Source organism: Geotrypetes seraphini, chromosome 8 (genome assembly GCF_902459505.1).
Source record: "Geotrypetes seraphini chromosome 8, aGeoSer1.1, whole genome shotgun sequence".
NCBI classification, from domain to species: Eukaryota; Metazoa; Chordata; class Amphibia; order Gymnophiona; family Dermophiidae; genus Geotrypetes; species Geotrypetes seraphini.
In genome coordinates, this window is record NC_047091.1 from 65,065,457 (window position 1) to 65,089,194 (window position 23,738).

General features: G+C 42.2%; 1 protein-coding gene and 1 pseudogene across 3 annotated transcripts in view; one reads left to right on the forward strand and one right to left on the reverse strand.

Annotated features, from left to right (window-relative positions):
• MRPL11 (mitochondrial ribosomal protein L11) overlaps positions 1-17,402 on the forward strand; it is an 81,914-nt gene extending 64,512 nt beyond the window's left edge. For 2 of the 3 annotated variants that reach the window (XM_033955118.1, XM_033955119.1), the window contains exons 4-6: positions 1,367-1,460; positions 2,565-2,724; positions 16,598-17,402. In XM_033955118.1, the coding sequence (XP_033811009.1) occupies positions 1,367-1,460; positions 2,565-2,724; positions 16,598-16,709 (366 nt within the window). In that variant the 3' untranslated portion in view covers positions 16,710-17,402. Of the gene's footprint in view, positions 1-1,366; positions 1,461-2,564; positions 2,729-16,597 lie in introns of those variants that run through there. The other variant, XM_033955121.1, reaches the window with a different exon arrangement.
• On the reverse strand, positions 13,603-14,321 carry LOC117364810 (annotated as a pseudogene).
• Positions 17,403-23,738: the final 6,336 nt, after the last annotated feature.

Below are 23,738 nucleotides of genomic sequence, written 5' to 3' on the forward strand. Positions count from 1 at the left end.
GGGAAGGAGGGAAAAGAGATACCAGACCACAGAAAGGGGAGAAGGGAAGAGATCAGCCCACTGGATAGGGGAGGGGGAAGGAGAGAGAGATGCTAGGCCAGGGAAGGAAAGGAGGAGGGAGTGATTCCAGACAGGGGAGGGGGAAGGGAAGGAGCAGAGAGAGATGCCGGATTGGGGGAAGGAGAGGAGAAAGATCCCAGGCCATAGGAGGGAGAAAGGGGGAAGACAGATGTCAGACCATGGGAGAGGGAAAGAGAGGGAGGAGATGGTACACAGGGTTGGAGGGGAAGAGGAGAGAGAGGGAGAAGATGGTGCACAGGGTTGGGAAGGGTGGGGAAGAGAGGAGAGATGGAAGAAATGCTGTTTATGGATAAATGGGAATAGGGCAGAAGAAAGAGGGAGGGGATGGCACATATGGATGGAGGGGAAGGGCAAAGAACGGTTGGGGATGGCACACATGGATGGAGGGGAAGGGCAGAGAGAGGGGAAGGGAAGACAAGTAAAAGTAGATATAGATTTGAGAAGGAAGGAGAAAAGGGAAGAAGGTCGAATGTTAAAAGTTAATGCTGGATGTAGGGCAGACAGTGAAGGAGAGAAAAACAGCAAATCAATAAGAAGGCCTTCTAAACAGTTAAGAGCACAGACAGAAAGAAGTGCAACCAGAGAAGGAGAAAAGATGATTATAAAAAATAAAATCACCAGACAAAGGTAGGAAAAATGATTTTATTTTCAATTTAGTGATTGAAATATGTCAGTTTTGAGACTTTTCATCTGCTGTCTATACAGTATTTTGCACTGTTCAGGAAGAAATGAATTTCTTTCTACAGTATTTCTCTGGTGTACTGCATGTCTTAGGGTTTCATTTGTGTATATTAGTACTTTCAATTTGTGGTCCTGTTTTTGCATAGAGTTTATCTGTGTTCTGCACATGTGACCAAGGCTAGCTGATCTAGTAAGAATGGATGAACTCATTGTATTATGAGTATAGCAAATTGTAACCAGTTTGACCATGTATTATGTATTTTAACTTGTTCTGAGCTCATTGGGAAGAACGGAATATAAAACGAAATAAATAAATAATGAATATTGTGAAGTGTTGTTGATGTCATTGCCCCAAGTAGGAAGATATTTGTCTGCTGTCCTTCAGTCCTTTTGGACCCAAAATGGCCCTTAATAATTAGCAAAGACCACCGATATAGAGCTAGCCTCTGCATTCAACTGTCTGTCCCCTTCTCCTATCCCCAAAGCATGACCCTAGGACTGTCCTAGAGAGCCAACCCATCCTTTTTTCTCCTCCAATCTGTTTTCAAATCCTTCATTTCTGAAAATTAATAGTTGTTCTTATCTGCTTCTGTTTTCTCTTAAGCCGGACCGGACATATAACTTGCAGATTAATAAGCCAACTGTCTCCTATTTCCTCAAATCAGCAGCTGGCATCGAGAAGGCAGCCGGACAAACAGGTGAGCAGTTGCCTAGGAAATAGCTAGGAAAGTTATTGCATTTAAAATCCAACAAACTAACGCACTAATATTTCTGGATCGTCTTCTGATACCATATTCTCCAGTTAGGACACTTAGATCAACAGAACAGCATTTGCTGACTATCCCCTCTTTAAAAGTAATAGGTACTAGAAGATCTACTATTTTTTCGGTTATAGCACCCCAGATCTGGAACAACTTACCAATTTACTTATGTGGTGAATCCTCACTAGAAAAATGTAAAAGCTCTTTAAAAAGTTACTTGTATAAGGACACATTTGAGACATAGATAGGATAATTCATCTATCATTAATGCTTATGCTCTAATACCTAATTTTAATCAGACTTTATGTATAGGTCGCAATCTCCTTTACCTTCTCCTCTAGGCTTAGCCAAGCTTTCAAGATTATTTTTATTACCCTCCAGATGTTTTTTCCCTAAATGTATCTTTATTTTCTTTAAAGATTGTAGTTCACCCTCCTTTCCTTTTGTATCGGTAATTATTTGTACGTATGCACTGTACGTTTATTTGTATAAAATTGTTTTATTTTTTGATTCCTAATTTTAAACTGTCATATGCATTGAAGTACTTAGCATTGTGTGTACAACAAATTTTTAATAAACTTGAAACAACTAAAGACCTCAATTCCAATCCCATTCTGCTACCAACTTTATACATTTTCTTCTGGTGCATGGCAAATATGTACAGATCAGATACTGAAAGTTAGGATTGCAGATCATGGAAAGGCCCTGCAGGAGTCATAGAGAAGCTGTTGTATATGTTTGTCTACTCTATTGTACTGGTTCTGATGAATTTGGAACTCTGAGCATTTTGTTTCTTGATTCACTGTGAGAGATCAAAGGGAGACCCCTGGTGGTATAAAAAAAAAAGAAGAATGGCTCAATGATTGTGAGGAAGGAGAGGAGGGAGATAAAGACCTTGGATCACTTATTTAGAATGTAAACTCTCTTCCTAGTGAACTCACAATAAAAAGATAATGTACCTGTATATAATAATTATAAATCACTTTGTATAAAGGCTGTATATTAAATCCATGACCTTTAACTTTTTACCTTTTTGTTTAGGACATGAAGTGGCAGGAATGGTGACTCTGAAGCATGTGTATGAGATTGCCCTGGTGAAGTCACAGGATGAGAGCTTTGTGCTGCAGGACATGCCTCTGGAAAATGTAGTGAAATGCATTATCGGCAGTGCCAGGTCTATGGGCATCAAAGTGGTAAAGGAGTAAGTGTGAAATGGAGAGGTGACAGAGCAGTGTAAAATCACTGCAGGGAGAAGAAGAGTAAAGAAGAGTTTGAACAGGCTAGTGCAGGGGTAGGGAACTCCGGTCCTCGAGAGCCTTATTCCAGTTGGGTTTTCAGGAGTTCCCCAATGAATATGCATTGAAAGCAGTGCATGCAAATAGATCTCATGCATATTCATTGGGGAAATCCTGAAAACCCGACTGGAATACAGCTCTCGAGGACCGGAGTTCCCTACCCCTGGGCTAGTGAGTGAGATATCAGAATCCCAGTCATGTTTTTTGCCAGTAACTTTGTGTGTGAGACCTTGAGTTATCATGTTATCTCTATGTGCCCCAGTTCTAATACTTGGCTTTATCACAGATTCTGTTTGACCTTGGGGTGAGTTTATTTTAATATCTAGCTCCATTGGTGACTCTCTGTGTGTCCTTGAGAGTAAGTCACTTTTCTCCATTGACAAGTGGGATGTCAATCATACCTCTGATGGTGTAATCGGGACAGATCAAAATTAAAATTTTGTTCTCTCTAACCCCAGAAAAACCTGGAAGGTTTTCATGGACACTAATGAGGGTTCCTGTGCAGACTGTAGTCCTCTTGATCTGTTTAATCAACTCATACCAAATAGGCAGTCATGATTATTGCACAGGAGGCAAATCTCTTTCAATTGAAAGGAAGCTCTGGAATGAGGGGGCATAAAATAAAGATGAAAGGGAACAGACTCAGGAGTAATGTAAGGAAATACCTCTTCATGGAAAGGGCGGTGAATTTGTGGAACGGCCTTACGGTGAAGGTGGTGGGCAAAGTCTGTATCTGAATTCAAGAATGCTTGGAACAAGCACATAGGATTTCTAAAGGACAGGAAGGGATAGTAGATAGCATGGATGGACATACTGGATAGGCCATATAGTCTGTATCTGAATTCAAGAATGCTTGGAACAAGCACATAGGATTTCTAAAGGACAGGAAGGGATAGTAGATAGCATGGATGGACATACTGGATAGGCCATATAGTCTTTATCTGCATTCTTTTTTTTTTCTGTGTTTTAAAAAAAAAAAAACACCGATGAAAAGTGGTGACATCAGTCCCTGGGATGGCAGCATGACTGATGAGCTCTGACAGGAGATAGTCCAAACCCTACTGACATGCTGTCTCCCTGCCAGTGATTGAATGAGAAATAGTTCCTTGATCATGTAAATTTTCAAGTTTATTTAAATCTTGATATACCACACATCACAGTGCATCTGCGTGGTTTACAAATAATAAATATTCTAGATAGTGGGCAACGAATTGCAAGTAACAAGGTTTTGTATATCTCATTTGATTATTTTGTACACTTCCCCCTCTGAATTCGCAGGTTTAGTACTCATGAATTCGGTTATTTGTGGTTTTTTCCTCCGATCCATCCCCCGCCTCCCTCCTGCATCCCGGACCTCCCCAGACCTTACCTGGTGGTCTAGTGGTGATGCGGGGCAAGAGCGATCTTCCTTCGCTCCTGCCCCGTGCAGAGCCGTCATCAAAAATGGCTGCCATGAGTTCCCGTGGTCTCACGAGACTACAATGGGCACTTACGGCAGCCATTTTTGATGACGGCTCTGCATGGGGCAGGAGCTTAGTAAGATCGCTCCTGCCCTGCTTCACCGCTAGACCACCAGGTAAGGTCTGGGGAGGTTCAGGAGGCAGGAGGGAGGCGGGAAAGAGGTCCGGGAGGCAGGAGGGAAGCGGGGATAGGTCAGAGTCAGCCCTAAAAGTTATTTGCGTTTTTTTAAATATTTGTGGGCCGGCTCTGCCCCTAACCCCTGTGTATATGGAGGGAGAAGTATATAACCTTTTGGAGTGCATTCTTTAATAAAAAATGTATAATCATATTCTAGATAGTGGGAAACAAGAGAAGAGAATAATTTATAGAAAAGAAATAGAAACTACAATAATTGATAGGATAGAGGGAAGAAAGCAAAAGTATGTCATGCAGGATGGTTCCCAGCTGCTCCCTGGCAGAGAAAGGGAAGCAATCCAATAAGTGAAAGGGTCATAGTTCAAAGGCATACTTGTATAAAAATGTTTAAGGCTGGATTTAAACCTGTCTAATAATGTTTTTAATTGAAGATACAAACAATAAGGTTTTGTAAGTCAATGTGTGTGTTACAGGGAGTCAGTGTGCAGATTTCAGGAGTGGAGTCACATGATCAAATTTCTTTGCCCTTGCTATAAGTTTTATTTGATGTATTTTGAATTAGTTGGAGACGCTGGTAGAGAGTGTTGCAGTAATCTAATTGGCTTATTACTAGAGAATGGATCAAAATAAGTGCTGAAGGATCGAGAAAATGGTATGAAAGAACGAATCATTCAAAGTTTTAAAAAGCAGTGTTATACAACCAAGGATATCTGTGATTCAAAGGTTAGTTTGCTGTCGAAAGTAACACAGAATATCTTTAGAATGGAGGCTATAGGAATGATAGTATTTGAAAGGAGAAGGAATGGCCAGTTCATTGGTGTCATTGTTTGAGTAAAGAAGAGCCATGCATTTGGATTTTTAAAAGGCATTTTACAAAGTACCTCATGAAAGACTTCTGAGGAAATTAGAGTCATGGAGATAGGATGTAATGTCCCATTGTGGATTAAAAACATGTTGAAAGATAAAAAACAAGAGAGTAGGTTTAAATGGTCAATATTCTCAATGGAGAAGGGTAAATAGTGGGGTTCTCTAGGGGTCTGTGCTGGGACCACTGTTTTTTTAACATATTTATTAATGATCTAGAGATGGGAATTACTAGTGAGATTTAAATTTGCTGATGACACAAAGTTGTTAAATCACAAGAGGATTGTGAAAAATTGCAAGAGGACCTCAAGAGACTGGATATCAAAATGGTAGATGACGTTTAATGTGAGCGAGTGCAAAGTTCGGGTTCCTCTTTCCCACATGCATCACTTTGCACTTGCTCACATTAAATGTCATCTTCCATTTTGATGCCCAGTCTTCCAGTCCCACAAGGTTTTCACAATCCTCTTGCAATTTAACAACTTTAAATAACTTTTTGTCATAAGCAAATTTAATTATCTCACTAGTTACTCCCATCAATAGATCATTGATAAATATGTTAAAAAGCATCAATCCCAGAACAGACCCCTGGGGAACTCCACTTTTTACCCTTCTCCATTGAGAATTTTGACCATTTAAATCCACTCTCTGTTTTCATTCTTTCAACCAGTTCTCAATCCCATAAAAGGACATTACCTCCTATCCCATGGCTTTCTAATTTCCTCAGAAGTCTTTCATGAGGTTCTTTGTTACAATATCAACCGGTTCACCTTTATCCACATATTTATTTATTTCTAAAATTTCTAGACTGCGTATACCTAAGCGATTAACAATAAAACATTCACTATAGTTCAAGACAGCATACATGAAAAACACTTTCAATTCACCCCTTCAAAAAAATGCAGTAGATTGGTGAGGCAAGATTTCCCTTTACTAGAACAATGTTAGCTTTCTATCATTAATCCATGCTTACATATATGTTCTGTCATTTTTTTCTTTTTAATAGTCTCTAGCATTTTGCTCAGCACTGATCTCAGACTCACTGGTCTATAATTTTCCGAATCGCCTCTGGAACCCTTTTTAAAAATCAGTGGCCACCCTCCAGTCTTTCAGTACTATGCTGTTTTTTAAAGAAAAATTACTAACAATAGCTCTGAAAGTTCATGTTTCAGTTCTATCTACCATTTTGCTCGGCACTGATGTCAGACTTACCGGTCCATAATTTCCCGGATCACCTCTGGAACCCTTTAAAAAAATCGGTGGCCACCTTCCAGTCTTTCGGTACTATGCTGGTTTTTAAAGAAAAATTACTAACAATAGCTCTGCAAGATCATGTTTCAGTTCTATCAGCACTGTGGGATGTATACCATCCGGTCCAGGTGATTTGCTACTGTTCAATTTATCAAATTGACCCATTATATCATCCATTGTTACAGAGATTTGTACGAGTTTCTCTGATTCATCAAAATCGAATACAATATTTGGCACTGGTATCTTCCTCAGTGAAGACCAAGGCAAAGAATTCATTTGATCTCTTCGCTATGGCCTTGTTTTCCCCAAGAACCTCTTTTATCCTTCGGTCATCTAGTGATCCAAACAATTCTCTTCCTGGCTTCTTGCTTTTAATATACGTAAAAAATTTTTTACTGTGTGTTTTTGCTTCCAGCACGGTCTTCTTTTCGAGATCTCTTTTCGTCTTCCTTATTAGTGCCTTGCATTTGACTTGACTTTCCTTGTGTTGTTTGCAATTATTTTCAGTCGGATCCTTTTTCCACTTTATGAAGGATTCTTTTTTAGCTCTAATAGCTTCCTGCACCTCAGTCGTTAACCACGCCTGCTACCATTTGATCTTCTTTCCTCCTTTTTAAATAAATGGAATATATTTATTCTGGGCTTCCAGAATGGCATTTTTAACGGCTGATGTATATTTTTGACCTTCGCAGCTGCACCTTTAAGTTTCTTTTTTTATCATTCTCCTCATGTTATACTCATTTTTTAAAGTTATGTGCTGTTGTATTGGATTTCCTGTGTGAACTTATTCCAGGGATTATATCAAATCTGAACATGTTGTCATCCCTGTTATCAAGTGGCCCTAGCACTATTACCTCCCTCACCAATTCATTTGCTCACTAAGAACTAGATCTAGAATTGCTTCACCTCTTGTTGGTTCCTGAACCAGCTGCTCCATAAAGCAGTCCTTGATTTCATCAAGGAATTTTATCTCCCTAGCATGCCCTGATTATACATTTACCCAGTCAGTATCGGCTAGATGAAATTGCCCATTATTACTGCGTTACCCAGTATGTTAGCCTCCCTAATTTCTGATAACATTTCAGCATCTGTCCATTCATCCTGGTCAGGTGGACAGTAGTACACTCCTATCACTATCCTTTTCCTCCTTACACACGGAATTTCTACCTTTAAGGATTCCAAGGTGTGTTTCTGCTTCTGTAGAATTTTTAGTCTGTTCTATTCAAGGCCTTCCTTAACTTATAATGCTATGCCTCCACCGACCAATTCTATCCACCCAATCACTACGATATAATTTGTACCCCAGTATGATAGTGTTCCATTGGTTATCTTCCATCCACCAGGTTTCAGAGATGCCTATTACCTATATCTATCTTTTCATTTAGTGCAATATATTCTAACTCTCCCATTTTGATTGTTAGCTTCTGGCATTTGCATACAGACATTTCAAACATTGTTTGTCAAATCTATTTACAATTTGCTCAGCAGTTAGCATAGATAATTTGCAACCTTTAAAATCAGCCTGCTCTGAATTTAAGGAAACCTGGTCTATTGTTGCCTGTATTGCAATCTCACTATTGGGATGCTCTGTCTTCCCTTTTATAATGATATCTTTTAAAGATACCTTATCCGAACCGTGCTTTTTTGAGTGACTTTCGGCCTTCCCCCAGTTTCCAGTTTAAAAGCTGCTCTATCTCCTTTTTAAATGATGACGCCAGCAGCCTAGTTTCACCCTGATTAAGATGGAGTCCATCTTTGTGGAATAGGCTCCCCTTTCCCCAAAATGTCGCCCAGTTCCTAATAAATCTGAAACACTCCTCCCTACACCATCTGCTCATCCACGCATTAAGATTTCAGAGCTCTGCATGTCTTGTGGAAGTGCCACTGGGATTGGTGCTATTTAACTTATTTATAAATGATCTTGAAATTGGAACGACGAGTGAGGTGATTAAAATTGCAAATGACATTAAATTGTTCAAAGTTGTTAAAACACATGCAGATTGTGAAAAATTGCAGGCAGACATTAGGAAATTGGAAGACTGGGCGTCCAATTGGCAGATGAAATTTAATGTGGACAAATGCAAAGTGATGCACATTGGAAGAATTATCATAGTTACCAGATGCTAGGGTCCTCCTTGGGGATTAGCGCCCAAGAAAAAGATCTGGGTGTCATTGTAGACCAGGGGTGCCCAAAAGGTTGATCGCAAAGGTAATGCGAGTCGATCGCAGAGCCCATCCCGGGCTCTGTGATAGAATCGCATTGCCTTTGCGTTCTACCTGCTTCCCGATACTGTAAAGAGGACGCTGAAGTGCCAGGCCAAGCAACCTACCTCACCTGACGTCAATTCTGACATCGGAGAGGAAGTTCTGGGTCAGCCAATCGCTGCCTAGTTGGCCGGGAACTTGCTCTCCATCGTTAGAATTGACATCGGGTGGGGAAGGCTGGTCCCGGCGCTTCTGTGTCCTCTTTCGGCGTGGAAGCAGGGAGAGCTCAGAACGCAGCGGCGGCCTGTTCCCCGATGGCGGCGGCAGTGGCTTGGAGGAGGGCAGGGAGAAAGAAAGAGAAAGAAAGGAGGGCAGGGAGACAGAAAGAAAGAAAGGGGGCATGGAGAGAGAAAGACAGAAAGAAAGGAGGCATGGAGAGAGAAAGACATGGAGGCAGAAAGAAAGACGGACAGAAAGAAAGAAGGGGGCAGGGAAAAAGAAAGAAAGGGGAGGGGGCAGGAAGAGAGGAAGAAAAAGTTGGGGGAGAGAATGAGGTCTGGAGGAGAGGAAGCATACAGGAGGCTGAAAGAAGGGAAGAAATATTGGATTCACAGTCAGAAAAATAAAGTGCAACCAGAGACTCGTGAAATCACCAGACAACAAAGGTAGGAAAAATGATTTTATTTTCAATTTAATGATCAAAATGTGTCCATTTTGAGAATTTATATCTGCTGTCTATATATTGCACTATGGCCCCCTTTTTAGCGCAGGGAGCCTCTGAACATCGAGAGCAGCGCAGGGCATTCAGCGCAGCTCCCTGTGCTAAAAACCACTATCACGGTTTAGTAAAAAGGGAGGGGGTATATTTTTGTATAGTTGTTACTGAGGTGACATTGTATAAAGTCATCTTCCTTGACCTCTTTGGAACCCCCCCCCAATATAAATGATAATTAACATTTTCTCTGCATACAGTGTGCTTTTGTGTTTTTTAAAATTTTATTGTTGGTAGATCATTTTGACTTGGTCATTTTAAAAGTAGCTCGCAAGCTCTAAAAGTGTGGGCACCCCTGTTGTAGGCAATACGATGAAACCTTCCTCCCAATGTGCGGCAGCAGCCAATAAAGCAAACAAGATGCTAGGAATTATTAAAAAAGGGATGTTTAGCAAGACTAAGAATATTATATTGCCTCTGTATCACTCCATGGTGCGAACTCACCTGGAGTATGCATTCAGTTCTGGTCGCCTTATCTTAAGAAAGATATAGCGGAACTAGAAAAGGTTCAAGAAGAGCGACCAGGATAATAAAGGGGATGGAACTCCTCTCATTTGAGGAAAGACTAAAAAGGGTAAGGCTCTTTAGCTTGGAAAAGAGATGTCTGAGGGGGGAGATATGATTGAAGTCTTCAAAATCCTGTGTGGTATAGAATGGGTACAAGTGGATCAATATTTTACTCCATCAAAAATTACAAAGACTAGGGGATACTCTATGAAGTTTGTGACAGAGCCGGTACCTGTATTCTCCGGAACCCGGTCTCTGCTCACCCGAGCGCAACTCCGGCGTGCTTCCGATGAAGGAAGGAAGTCCTGCTGGTATATCCTTACTTGTCAGAAATCAAATATAAAAATAAAACAAATCAGCTTTACTGGTTCACAGTCACTTTATTCAGTGAAGCGATGATGGGAGCAACGTCTCCCTTAAGCATTCAAAGCAAAATCAAAGTCCAAGTAGAATGCTTTATCCAAAGATCAAAAATAAAGTATGGAGTGGACCCACCGGAATGGGTTTACCACTGCTACCTTCAATCAGGCAATTCAGGTAAGTAACAGTTCAGTATTGCAATCATTAACAGAACTTTAGAGGGGTTGTCTTTACCTTTAAGAAGGCAAAGGAACCTTTTTTCCCTCACACGAGTTCTGGGCCTCCAAGCTCAGCAAGTCTTAAAGCTTGGCTGTAACCAACAGAGAAGCTGTTGGTGGGGGAGGGGAGTAAAGGAATTCACTTATCACTTTTCTGATATTTCAGAATGCCAATAATGGCCCCACTATCCCAACCTGGATCTTAAGTGAATTCTCCCCAAAATCACAACATTTACTTCCCTCACATTCACATACATGAGTCCCCTATTCAGGCCAATTGAATTAACTCAAAAAAAAAAAAACGTTTTTTTTTTTTCCTTAGCACAAGTCTATGCAGTTTCCCACACACAGCACTACTGCCCAACAATACTCTATCAAGCAGAGAAAGCTCCTGCCTGCACAAACCTCCAGACCTGCCACTTATCCTCACTCCAGGAGCATGTCTTCAGGCAGTCCAAGGTTTTCTCCCCAATCCATGGGTTCAGGCAGAGCTGGCTGGTTGGCAACAGGGTCAGTGTCAGTTTCCTGCATTATCACATCCTCACAGTCAGGAACATAATCAGGAGAGACCCTTTCCTGAGCTGGCCCAGGACCAACTAACTTTCCTCTCCTCAGAGCAGCCTCTATATTGTTCAACCGAACACACCCTGCTCTCTGAGGGGGAGGAGTTACCTGCACTGTTTGCTTAGCTTGTCTTGGGTTTTTCATTATGAGTCTCAGCTGAGAGTGAACAGGAGGAGGGAGGTTCCTCTGGAGCTCTTCTGAGCTGTTCTGCTCCCCTTCCTCTACTCCCTGCAGTTCAGCCTGCTTTAAGTTAAAGGGAAATACACATTTTTCCCTGGGACTAGTCACAATCCTATCCCCGTGGTTAGCTCGCTGTGTGACTGGATAGGGTTTAGTCACCGGCAGCTCTGGGATGAGCGGAGCCACAGGGGACGGATTGTGACAAGTTACAGGGAAATACTTTTAAAGCCAATAAAAGGAAATATTTTTTCACTCAGTTAAGCTCTAGAATGTGTTGCCAGAGGTTGTGGTAAGAGTGGATAGCATAGCTGGTTTTAAGAAAGGTTTGGACAATTTCCTTGAGGAAAAGTCCATAGTTTATTAGAAACATAGAAACATAGAAAAAAGCGGCAGAAAAGGGCTATAGCCCACCAAGTCTGCCCATTCCAAGTATCCTCCCCCCCTGAGTTTTACTCCCTTAAAGATCCCACGTGAGTATCCCATTTTCTCTTAAAATCCGTCACGCTGCTGGCCTTTATCACCTGGAGTGGGAGTCTGTTCCAATGATCCACAACTCTCTCGGTGAAGAAATACTTCCTGAAGTCGCCATGAAACATCCCTCCCCTGATTTTTAGCGGATGCCCTCTGGTGGTTGAGGGTCCCATGAGCCGGAATATATCATCTTCTGACTCGATGTGCCCCGTGATATACTTATACGTTTCAATCATATCTCCCCGTTCCCTTCTTTCCTCAAGTGAGTACATCCGCAATTTCTCTAGTCTTTCTTCATACGCGAGATCCTTGAGCCCCAAGACCATCCTGGTGGCTGTTCGCTGTACCGACTCGATTCTCAGCACGTCCTTTCGGTAGTGAGGTCTCCAAAACTGAACGCAGTACTCTAAGTGAGGCCTCACCATGGCTCTGTACAACGGCATCACAACTTCAGGTCTCCTGCTGACGAAACCTCTGCGGATACACCCCATCATTTGTCTTGCTCTGGAGGAAGCCTTCTCCACTTGATTGGCAACCTTCATGTCCTCGCTAATGATCACTCCTAGATCGCGTTCCGCTGTGGTCCTAACCAAGGTTTCACCATTTAGTACATAAGTTCTACGCGGGTTTCTCTTTCCCAGGTGCATTACCTTGCATTTTTTAGCATTGAAGCCAAGCTGCCAAGTAGTTGACCATTGTTCCAGCAGCAGTAGATCGTGTGTCATATTATCAGGTAATAAGCTTCTACCTACTATGTTGCAAAGTTTGGCGTCGTCGGCGAACAGCGATACCTTTCCCCTAAGTCCTTGCGTCATATCTCTTATGAATAAGTTGAATAGAATCGGACCCAGGACCGAGCCCTGCGGCACTCCACTTATCACGTCCGATGCTTCAGATGGGGTACCGTTCACCACTACCCTTTGATGTCTGCCGCTCAGCCAATCCCCAACCCATGTAGTTAGAGTGTCTCCTAATCCTATCGATTTTAGCTTGTTCAGTAATCTTCGATGAGGGACGCTATCAAATGCTTTACTGAAGTCCAAATACACTACGTCCAGTGACTCTCCAGCATCCAGTTGTCTAGTAACCCAGTCAAAAAAGCTAATCAGATTAGATTGGCAGGATCTACCCTGGGTGAACCCGTGTTGGTGTGGATCACGCAGTTTTTCTTCGTCTAGGATTGTGTCAATATTCTGTTTGATCAGTGTTTCCATGAGTTTACACACTATAGACGTGAGACTTACTGGTCTGTAGTATTGAGACAGACATGGGAGAAGCCACTGCTTGACCTGGATCGGTAGTATAGGACGTTGCTACTCTTTGGGTTTTTGCCAGGTACTAGTGACCTGGATTGGCCACTGTGAGAATAGCTACTGGGCTAGATGGACCATTGGTCTGACCCAGTAAGGCTATTCTCATGTTCTTATGAAATCTCAACATTATACTTGCTTTTCTCGTGGAAATGCCCTTTGAACCTAAGGAGCAGACACCCCTCAGATTCTTCTCATGAAAAATGCTCTGCCAGGTGGCTGAGCAAATTGCAAGCCCCTGTACATCACCCTCTATATATACAATTCTACTCAGTGTTTCCAATAGTTCAGGCTTTTTTTTTTATTTGTGGTTTTTTTGGGGGGAGGTTCCTCCTCTACCTCCAGGATGTGGAGGCAGAATGGAGTCTGTGCCGCATTATCAAGATATCACAGAAACTAACCCAAAACTCATCTCTCTTCCCTGCCTCCCTCCCCCAGGCCCAACTTCTCAGTCTTTGTTATAATGCTTTCTTGCCAATACCCATTTTAAAATTGTCCAAAAAGATAAGAGCCGTGGAAACCCTTACTGTATGTCACTACTGATAAGTTGTTTGACTGGTAGATGAGAGATTTACAGAGTTTTGATACACTCCATTTTGGTCTTGTTAAGTTTGGTCAAGGGGAGACACCCATGGTGTTTTTATCAATGGTGCCTAGGTCAGCACCCATATATTCCTTTATAGGGCTGTTTTCTGGTTGCATGCTCTTCTGTGGAGAGGCGAAAGTTATAGTTTTTTTCCAACTTGTGGTGAGGCTGTGTGTTGAACTGTTTCAAAAGATGACAATTGCTGCATCACTCCTAAAAGTCTTCCAACCTCCACCCTGAGAATCATCCAGATGACATCTCCGAAATAGAATCCTGTGTCCCTGATACATTTCAGCTGAGCTTGGGCTCCACATCTGACACTGACATCTGTCATCTCCTGAGGTTCCAGTGACCGAACCAGCACTATGTTGATGTGGCCAAACTGGTCTCCCCCAACAAATTTCAGACAGACTCCTGGGGGCTATGCTTCTGCCCCTGTATTTTGTATCCTCCATGTTTTGGTAAACTGGGTGTCTGGAGGGATGGACTCTTCTTCTCCTATGGTGATGTCTTCTACAAAGGACATGGAGGGCACATTGATGTTTGAGCTCTCAAAGTCATAATAAGCTCTTATGACTGCTTGTGGTTCTCCGTAATCCCCCTTCCTAATTTCTTCCATATGTATCAGAATTGCTTCTTGGTCAATCAATTGTGCTATTTATTTTCCTCACAAAACCTATTATCTGAGTGAAACAGCTCTTCCACTTTATACTACTGTACCTCCAAAACACCAAGGAACTTGAAAAATGCTCCTAGCTATTTGGTTAATAAAGGCCAATAACTAATTCACACCCTCCAAATAAGTAATGAACTGCATCACTACTATTTCAGAAAACAGGAATTCTTTTTCCATACTGCATTGAAGAACACCAGCTCTATGCCAAAGCAACTTCCATCACCAGCCTACATTTACCTTCATAATGAAATTCTGCATATATTCATTATAAACATCTGTCCATGCCTTCAGCACTGTTTTATCTTTGTGGTTGATAGCACCATCAGACAGATGATATGTCAAGAAATCTGCACAAAGCCTTTCTTTCCAGCTTGCCTTCACGTATCAGTTTATCAAAGGGCAACCCTCAACTTTTTAGTCACTAGCAATGTGGCTGCATTGATCTTGCTTGTCAATGGAGAATGCAGGAGTTCATAGACAGCAGAATAAGGTAGCCCATGTAATCATTCCTTCCTTTGAAGTGTAAAACAATTATAGTCCTGACTGAGCAATAGGAGTAGTACCAGCATGGAAACCCTGCAAATAGCTAGGAAAGCCTTCCAGGTTTTTTTGGGTTTAGAGAAAACAAGTGTCTGACCTGGATCCATCCAGATGACAGCAGTGTGGCTGCATTATCCTGCTGTCTATAGAAACACCCCCTCCCCCATTAAATTAAAGCAATTCTACTTACCCTTTTGTGCCTTGGCTCTGATCCCTGATTCTGTGAAGGGCTTTGTGTATATGACTTTGCAGACCCGTTACTGTATCCCTCAGGTCTTGATTTTGTAGACCTCAATCATATCTCCCCTTGGCGGTGAGCAGCATTAAGCTCTTCTCATAGCTGCTGGAGCTCTTCCCCTCTGCTGTACCTTTCACTGTTGAACTTTTATGACTCACAACAAAATATGAGAAAATAGTAACCTCAAACAGTAGTGCTCAGGAAACCTTACACACTCCAATGGGAATTCAGATTCCACTGTACTCAGAACAAGTCAGTGGTGTTGGAATTCTTCACCATTCCCTTTACATGGAGAGTGAAAAATATTTTTTGTGGAGATACAATTTTGTTCTTTTTTTCTTTTTATCTTTTTACATCCTTGTATATTCTACATCCCAATAACTTATAGTAGCTTAAAAAGCATATATATCGAAAAGGAATTAAAAGTGTATCACTTAGCTTAAGATCCTTATCGGTTCCCCTTCCTGACGCGTTTCGAATCTTTTTCAAGGTCGGGGGAACTGAAAAATAACACACATAGTATAAGTAGAAGCACCTTAATAACATTAAAAAAACAAAGATCATTCTAAATCTGCCACTCACCAAAAGATAAGGTTAGTCCTTAACCATACATTTTCTGCCACTGGCTTATCCAACAAGATGGCCGCGGCGTTCATTGAGGGAAATATATAGTCCCTCCTCCCTCCGTATCCTAGCAACCCAGCCGAATCATGGGAAAATTCACCACAAAAGTCCCTACTTATTCACCTCAGCAGTCCACTTGGGCCATCCAATCCGAGGCTTCATTTAGCCCGGATGGAGCCATAGTTTGAAGTTGGAACATCCAGCGCAACTCCCGCAGATTTAAAGTGCGCTCACTGTTGGCCTTTTGGGTCTGCAGCTTGCTCCCCTCCCCCCACCTGGGGTCAGCATGTACCCCCTCTCTCAATTCCCCCACCTCCATCCTGACAGTCTACCATTAAAATGGTCTTCTGTTGGTTCCTAGCAGCAGGATTGCACATATGCTGACTGTGGTGTGCTCTGAAGCTTTCCCTCTGGCCCATTCTGCCTATGCAGAAACAGAAAATAATGCCAGAGGGAAAGCTTTGGAGCAGGCCTCAGGAAGTTTATGTTCAATGCTGCTGTTGCCAGGGACCAAGAGACCGAATGAGAAAGGGGTGATGGTGAATCACGGGTGGGAAGAAAAATGCCTGGTTGTGCTGAAGACAGGGGTTGGGTGTGGAAGAGAGCAGAAAAGATGGTTGGAGGAGACAGGAAACATTGCCCTGTGTTGTTTTTTTTTAAAAAAAAATTTCAATTAATAATGCATTAATCGCAGAGTAAGTTCTTAGGATACGGTCCTAGCAAACCTATTTCCTATTTGAACTGATTCTGAATCTTTTTATTGCAACTTTACTCTGCCTGAACTCTCATGTCCTGCCCCTTTTTCTTGCTGTTACAGCTTGTCAGCAGAGGAATATGGACGTTTTCTCCAGGAGCGAGAGGAGAGGATGGCAGCAGAGGCCCTGGCTGCGGAGGCTGCTGAGAATGCAATCATTGCGAAGAAAAAATAAGCCCTCATGGCTTTTCACCCTGGCTCTTGTCTTCTGATTCAAGAGGACAGTGAAGAAGGAAGATAACTTCTAGATTATCTTTTAACACAAGGCCTCCCCCATTCTGATTCATTCTCATCTGGTAGTTATCAGTCACCCCCCCCCCCCTTGGTTAAGGCTTTCTCCTTAGTCTTTCTTAACTGGATCTCAATAGGAGTACTTTCATAAGAACATAAAAATTGCCATACTGGGACAACCGAAGGTCCATCAATTCCAGTATCCTCTTTCCAACAGTGGCCAAACCAGGTCCCAAACACCTAGCTAGATCCCAAGTACCAAAACAGATTCTATGCTGCTTATCCTAGGAATAAGCAGTGGATTTTCCCTACCTTGTACTGTCACATTCACTTGCCTGTTCCCAATCAGGCTTTGAATGTAATCTGTCTGAAGAATGTGCATTGAATCTATGTGAAATATTTTGTACAGTACTATGTGAACAAATGAAACTATAAATTAAGCAATTTTACCTTACTGCAGATGAGTGTGTATTTCTTCAGGGACAGAGAAACTCAACCACTTTTAGCTAATGCAGATTTCTGTACTGATAGTGAGTATAACTTTGTCAGTTTTCAACATTGTTGAATTGCTGGTTTAATCAAGTATTGACAGTGAATATGACTAAGCTGCAACCAAAATGATAAAACCACTCTTCTATGCTTGTGTCAAATATAATTGGTTGGTATTGTGGCAAATTGCTGATTGTGATGCCAGTATTTGAGCATGAAGGAGTGTAACCTGTGGCTCTGGCTACCTTGTTGGGCAGACTAAATGTATGGTGTAGGTTTGTTTTTATCTGTTGTCATATACTATGTTACTTTGTATGGCTCACTCCTTGATATAAAAACAAAAGGAGACCGTGGAGGGAGATGTTCTTAATGATGATTTTATTGGTTGATTTCCATGATAAAAAATAATGTATATTTTAATAATAAATGATAGTCCACATGTGTTTGAATGAAACGGTCCATGTTTCGGCAGATATGCCTTCCTCAGGGGTCCTAGAAAATCAGAAAGGTAATGAGTATATGATGGTGCTACTATAAAAATGAAAAGTGAATACAGTACTCCCCCGATATTCGTGGGGGTTCTGTTCCAGGAACCCTTGCGAATCTTAAAAAACTGCGACTACGGTTTTTCAGGGGGGAGACGCAGGGATAGGCAGCAACATAGCAGCGGCAGCCACTGCCCAGCCCGTCAGCAAGTCTGAAGAACGCTGAACAGAACAGCATGCGATTCGGGCACCTCACAGGAGGTACGCGCTCCGGTAAGGAATCTCAGACTAACTGTGTGTGCACGAGGCAAGAAATCCAGTGGGGGAAACAGGAGAGGACAGCCAGAGAGGCAGGAGAGATCAGCCGGAGCGCCTGCGAGTGAAGGAAATCACTCGCGGTATGCTCCGACCGTCTCTTCCTGCACTAAAGTCGGGCCTCACCAATCAGGAGCTGCGTGTCAAAGCAGCTCCTGATTGGTAAGGCCCGACTTTAGTGCAGGAAGAGACGGTCGGAGCATACCGCGAGTGATTTCCTTCACTCACAGGTGCTTCGGCTGCTCTCTCCTGCCCGGTCATTCGCAGTCGCAGGCTCTCACAGTCCTGGTCATTCGTGGTCAGAAAATACCGTGAATGACTGGGACCGCGAATTGCCAACCGCAAATGACCGGGGGAGTACTTTAGTGATCAATCTAGGTAAAGTGCATTGGTGAGCAAAAGAGTGAGTACTATTGGTGAACATACATTGGAGGCTAAGAATAGCCATGGATACAAAGCGGAAGGACTATAGTATGTGGAATACAACTAGCCATAAAACTACTAGAATGAGAATCCAATGTGCAGATGCTTTTAAACCGGATTAGGCTACATTATTCCTTATTAGAAAAGATTTTTCATACTGGATTACTTTGTCAGATATTCATTCTGTGCCCAGAATCGAGAGAAAAGGCTCCATATTGTTTAAATCACTATCTGCATGCTATGAGTTTGCCCATACGATTTTACAGTGGCTTATCCCATTTTTAATTCTTTATCACAGACTATGTTGGGTCCAGTTTCATTCAAACATATGTGGACTACCATTTATTATTAAAATATGCATTTTTTTTTAAACTCTTATTTTTTATCATGGAAATCGATCAATAAATCATCATTAAGAACATCTCCCACCACAGTCTCCATTTGTTTTTGTTTTTGTACTTCACTCCACTGTGGAGCATTTGGGTCTTCCTGTTTTGTTGTTTTTCTGATTCACTCCTTGATATCCCTGGTTAGGGAGGCTAGAACATTTGAAGTCTTTAGGAAGAAATTCTCATTGCTTGCACTTGCAGAACATATGCAGTGTGGTAGACTTTACAGACATTCTCCCCGGGGAGAACATGGAGGAGCTCCATGATGTTTTCATTGTAGTGTCCAGGGCCTCTACCAAGCGGATTGGGATGTGCAGCCTTGCCTCGATACATTCCTCAGACCTCCAACCAGCAATTCAGGAAAAGCTGGTGGACTTTCCATGGTGGGAGAAAAACAGTATTTTTAGTGACAAGGTGGAGAGGAGACTGCTGACTTCATCAATAAACATTCTGAAACCATCAAGTCACTAACCCAGTCCACACCTAGCTTGGCCTCCACATTCAAGAGATATTTTTGCATATGTCCATTCTCCCCAAACAAACCAGGGACTGACTTCTCATCTACAGAAGCAGAGGAACCAAAAGTCCTAGTCAGCTTCCTGGTCCAAGCAAGGGGTGAGTTTTTGTCTGGCTCCAGGACTGCATAGCCACAGTTCAATTGACCATTGTGGATGTCCTGTTAGAAGGGAAGCTGATTTTTTTGCCAGAAAAGAAAGCCTCTTGTAACCTCAGACTGGTGAGTTCTCAAAATTGTCCGGATGGGTTTCATATTTCACTTTGCCTCCAAATTGCTCACTGAAAGCATCAAGGTTAAGCTCACAGAATCAGGAATTGCTTACAAAAGGACTCTTTCCTTTTACAGGCCAACATGATGAAACCTATTCCACCAAGGGAAAGAATTTTATTCCCAGTACTTCTGCTCACTAAAAAGGTGACATGATTTTGCCCCATTCTAGCTATAAGGGCCCTGAACAAGTATTTTGCAAAGCAAAAGTTCAGGATGTTGTTCCTGGACAGCCTGCTTACCATGATTTAAAAAGGAGGTTGGCTATACTCTGTAGCCTTAAAGGACACCTGTACCCACAAATGCATACTTCCCAGTCACAGAAAGTATCTGAGATTCCTTATGGGAAACATTATAATCAGTAGCGGTATTTGACCTCACATCAGCACCCAGGGTCTTCACAAAATGCCTAGCAATAGCTAATTTGTGTCATTTGAAAAATATCAGAGAGATCCTAAAGGGAGACTCGTTCCCTGTTGCTTAGCCCTAGAAGCAAGAAAGGGTGTAATTCCCATGTCTACCTTAGAACATAAGAATAGCCATAGTGGGTCAAACCAGTGGTCCATCTAGCCCAGTATCCTGTTTCCACAGTGGCCAATCCAGGTCACAAGTACCTGACAGAAAGCCAAAGAGTAGCAGCATTCCATGCTACTAATCCCAGGACAAGCAGTGGTTTCCCCTATGTCTGTCTCAATAGCAGACTATGAACTTTTCCTCCAGGAACATTTCCAAACCTTTTAAAAATCCATCTATATTTGTATTGTTTATTTATAGCAAATCAAAGATTAACATACGTAATAAATTACAACATGCAAACAGCAAAATAGATCAAACAATAAAATACTATCCCTTACAGAAAACTCAAAGAATCGGGCACACTGCGCCAATCCAGCATTGCACCTTCAACCATACTTCATCGCACAGAAAAGATGACACTTCAGCAATTTTAAAAATTTCATTAGATTCCCCTTATTGTCGTATATACTGCAGAAGCTTGTTCCCGTTAAACATCCTCTGGCAGTACGTTCCAGAACTTAACTATTCTCTGAGTGAAAAAATATTTCCTCCTATTGGGTTTAAAAATATTTTCCTTAATTTCATGAAGTCTAGCCAAAACAAACCTTGACCACATCTCAGGCCATAAATTCCATTGTATGTTGACTGGAAAAAAAAATGAAGTTATTTACCTGTAGCAGGTATCCTCTCAGGAAAGCAGGATGAATATTCTTTCTACTGAGAGACAACATCTGATAGAACCCATCATGGGAATGCTGACCTGATTGGCAGTGATTCACTGCACATGCATTTACAAAGACTTCTAGAAAAGACACTGAGGAGCAATCCCATGCTGGGCTCTGTCAGATGAGGTCTCCTAATAGTGGTGCTGCCCAATTCACGATTCAAATCGGTTCACCGATTCACTTCGGGTGAATAGATTCGAATAGATTAAAAATAAAAAAAAAATCGGCTTCCCAATTTGGCTGATCCTCCCCCCTCACCCCCTAAAGCAGGAGCGGCAGCGCTGTCACACTTGCTTTAGAAGGCGAGGGGGGGAGCCTCAGCCAGTTAGTGCTGCTGTCCGGTTCACCCTCTGATGTCCGGCTCCCCCCCCTGCATCTCGCTTCCCCCCCTGGTCTCCCTGCACCGGCGTTTACCTTAACGAAGCAGCCTGCAGCAAGATCGCGATGCCCGCGATCTTTGCACTACTTCGAAGCTGTTTCCTCTGCTGCGGTCCCGCCCCTCCGCTGACATCAGGGGTGGGAGGGCTTTCAGGGGGGACAGGCCTTCAAGGGGGGGAGATAGGCCTTCAGGGGGATGCAGGCCTTCAAGGGGGGGACAGGCCTTCAGGGGGATGCAGGCCTTCAAGGGGGGGACAGGCCTTTGGGGGTGGGATGCAGGCAGGCCTACAGGTGTGGGATGCAGGCCTTCAAGAGGGGGACAGGCCTTCCAGGGGGGTGTCAGCATTTCTATTGCTAGCAATCAGCATTTTTGGTTGCCCTAACCAATGTCAGCAAAGGCCTATGGGAAATTATATCAATCTGACTCTGCCAGTTTGCATTTTATGCTTTGCTATTATATACTTGTTAGAGTGTGTTGCATGTAAGAATATTTGAGCTGCTCTGAAGAAAAGCATGGTCCAAAGTTAAAACAGTCACTCAATTAAGACATGCCACATCTGTACTAATAACTTTTACTTTTTTTCCTTTGTGCTTTTAATTCTATTTCTTGTCAGTCTCTGCCCTGGTGAAAGGCCCAGTGCGGACTAGAACTGGCAGCTGACACCTCTGCTCTTCTAACAGACTTCTTATATATTTTCCTGTTAAACTTCTGCCTGTAAATTTCAGGTAATAACAATTGTGAGCATAAGTGTATTCTTTATGCCGGTGACTCTTGCCTAACACGCTTTACTCATTTTTCTACCTATTAACTAAAGTCTCTCTCCTTCATAAGTGGGAGCATTTCAATCTCAAAGGCTACACACAGACAGGGACATTTAGAAGGCCAAATAAATAAGGCAGACTTCTGCAGCCTCAAATATGAACCCTTTTGATTTTCAAGAACTCACAGATATTGTAAAGAAATATTTTGACAACAAGGGAGATCCTTATGAGGGTAATTTTCCAAAACACATATGGTATGATAGTCAGAAACAAATGGTTAATCATTCTCAGGAGTTTAGAAAGAAAACAAATAAATGAAAGTGCCTTTTCATTCAAGGCCTATGTAGGGGAATTATTAGTATCAGACAAGAAAATACTGACTTGAACACTCAGTGCCATCAGTTGTCCAAAGACTTAGATGAGGTACAAATTAATATATCCATGCTAAGAACCCAAATTGTTCAAGCTACAAATTCCTTTTTAGCTGTAAATGAACAATTAGAAGAGGCTAAGGCAGAATTAAAGTATTTAAAGTCAAAATGTGCCTCACAGGGACAGGTTAATGCTGTCTCCTCACAGATTTTGCCTTCTGCACCTGTGCCTCCTTCACCATATAAACCAGGTAGTCAGTTTATAGAGAAACAGAACACAGTTTTTATAGCAGGCCAGCAAAAAGGTAAACTAGCTACAGACGTAGAGCAGGAGGAAGAACAGACAAACGGAAAGTGAGGACAATTCATCACCATGCCAAAGCAATACCAATACTGTCCCTTTAAGTGACCCAGCACCAGTAACAGTAGTGCTGCAGGGTCATATGAAAGACAGTGACATTGAAAGAATAGTGGAGAAAGTGGGCCCTATGCCTTTTAACATAAATGAATGGTGCAAATGGACTACTGACATACTGGGGAATAGGGAAATACAAAAGGAACAATGCAGATTTTGATAAGCTTATGTACCTAGGCCTGGGTCCACATTATTATAAATTTGGATCTCTTGTTCATCCATACCAGTTTGTAAAGATGGGCATTGAACAACTATTTCACTGCACCTCCTTACAAGTACTTAGAACTCTTTCACCCCTGCCAACCGATACACTAGAGCAGTTTGCATATAGGGTGTGGGTAATAAACGCTGTACTGCATGAACACTGGCCCAGGTCAACAGATTATGGTCAGAGAGAACATAAAGAATTTCTATTAGAATTATTATCCCCCGAGATTACTAAACACCTGTTGTTTTCGGAGGACCCTAAAGCTACCCCTTTTTGACATTTTACTGCTCAGGATTGGGTCTGTGTGGAAGACCCAGCCAGCTCAAATTATTTCAGTATCAGAAGCTAGGAGGTGGCGTGCTGAAGGAGCACCCCAATACAATAAAATACCACACACAGGAAATAGAGGGCATGGCAGAGGTACTTACAGAAATTCCTCCACTTACATTCTTTTCCATGAATTCAGAGACCAAAAGGAAAGATTAGAAAAAGAGAAAGTTAAATGGGAACAGGATAGACATACAATGCAGTTAGAATTGGACAGAGTAAAAAGTGATTTAACAGCCAGGAAAAATGGTGTTAGTGCATAGGGCTGTCCTGACTCTCTGTGTCCGAATGCCAAGGTGACTCAAGCCTTCACAGCCCAGCCAGACTCCTTTCACTTACCGGTGGACTCACTTTTGGAGACAGGATAAGGGAAAGAAGTCAGACTC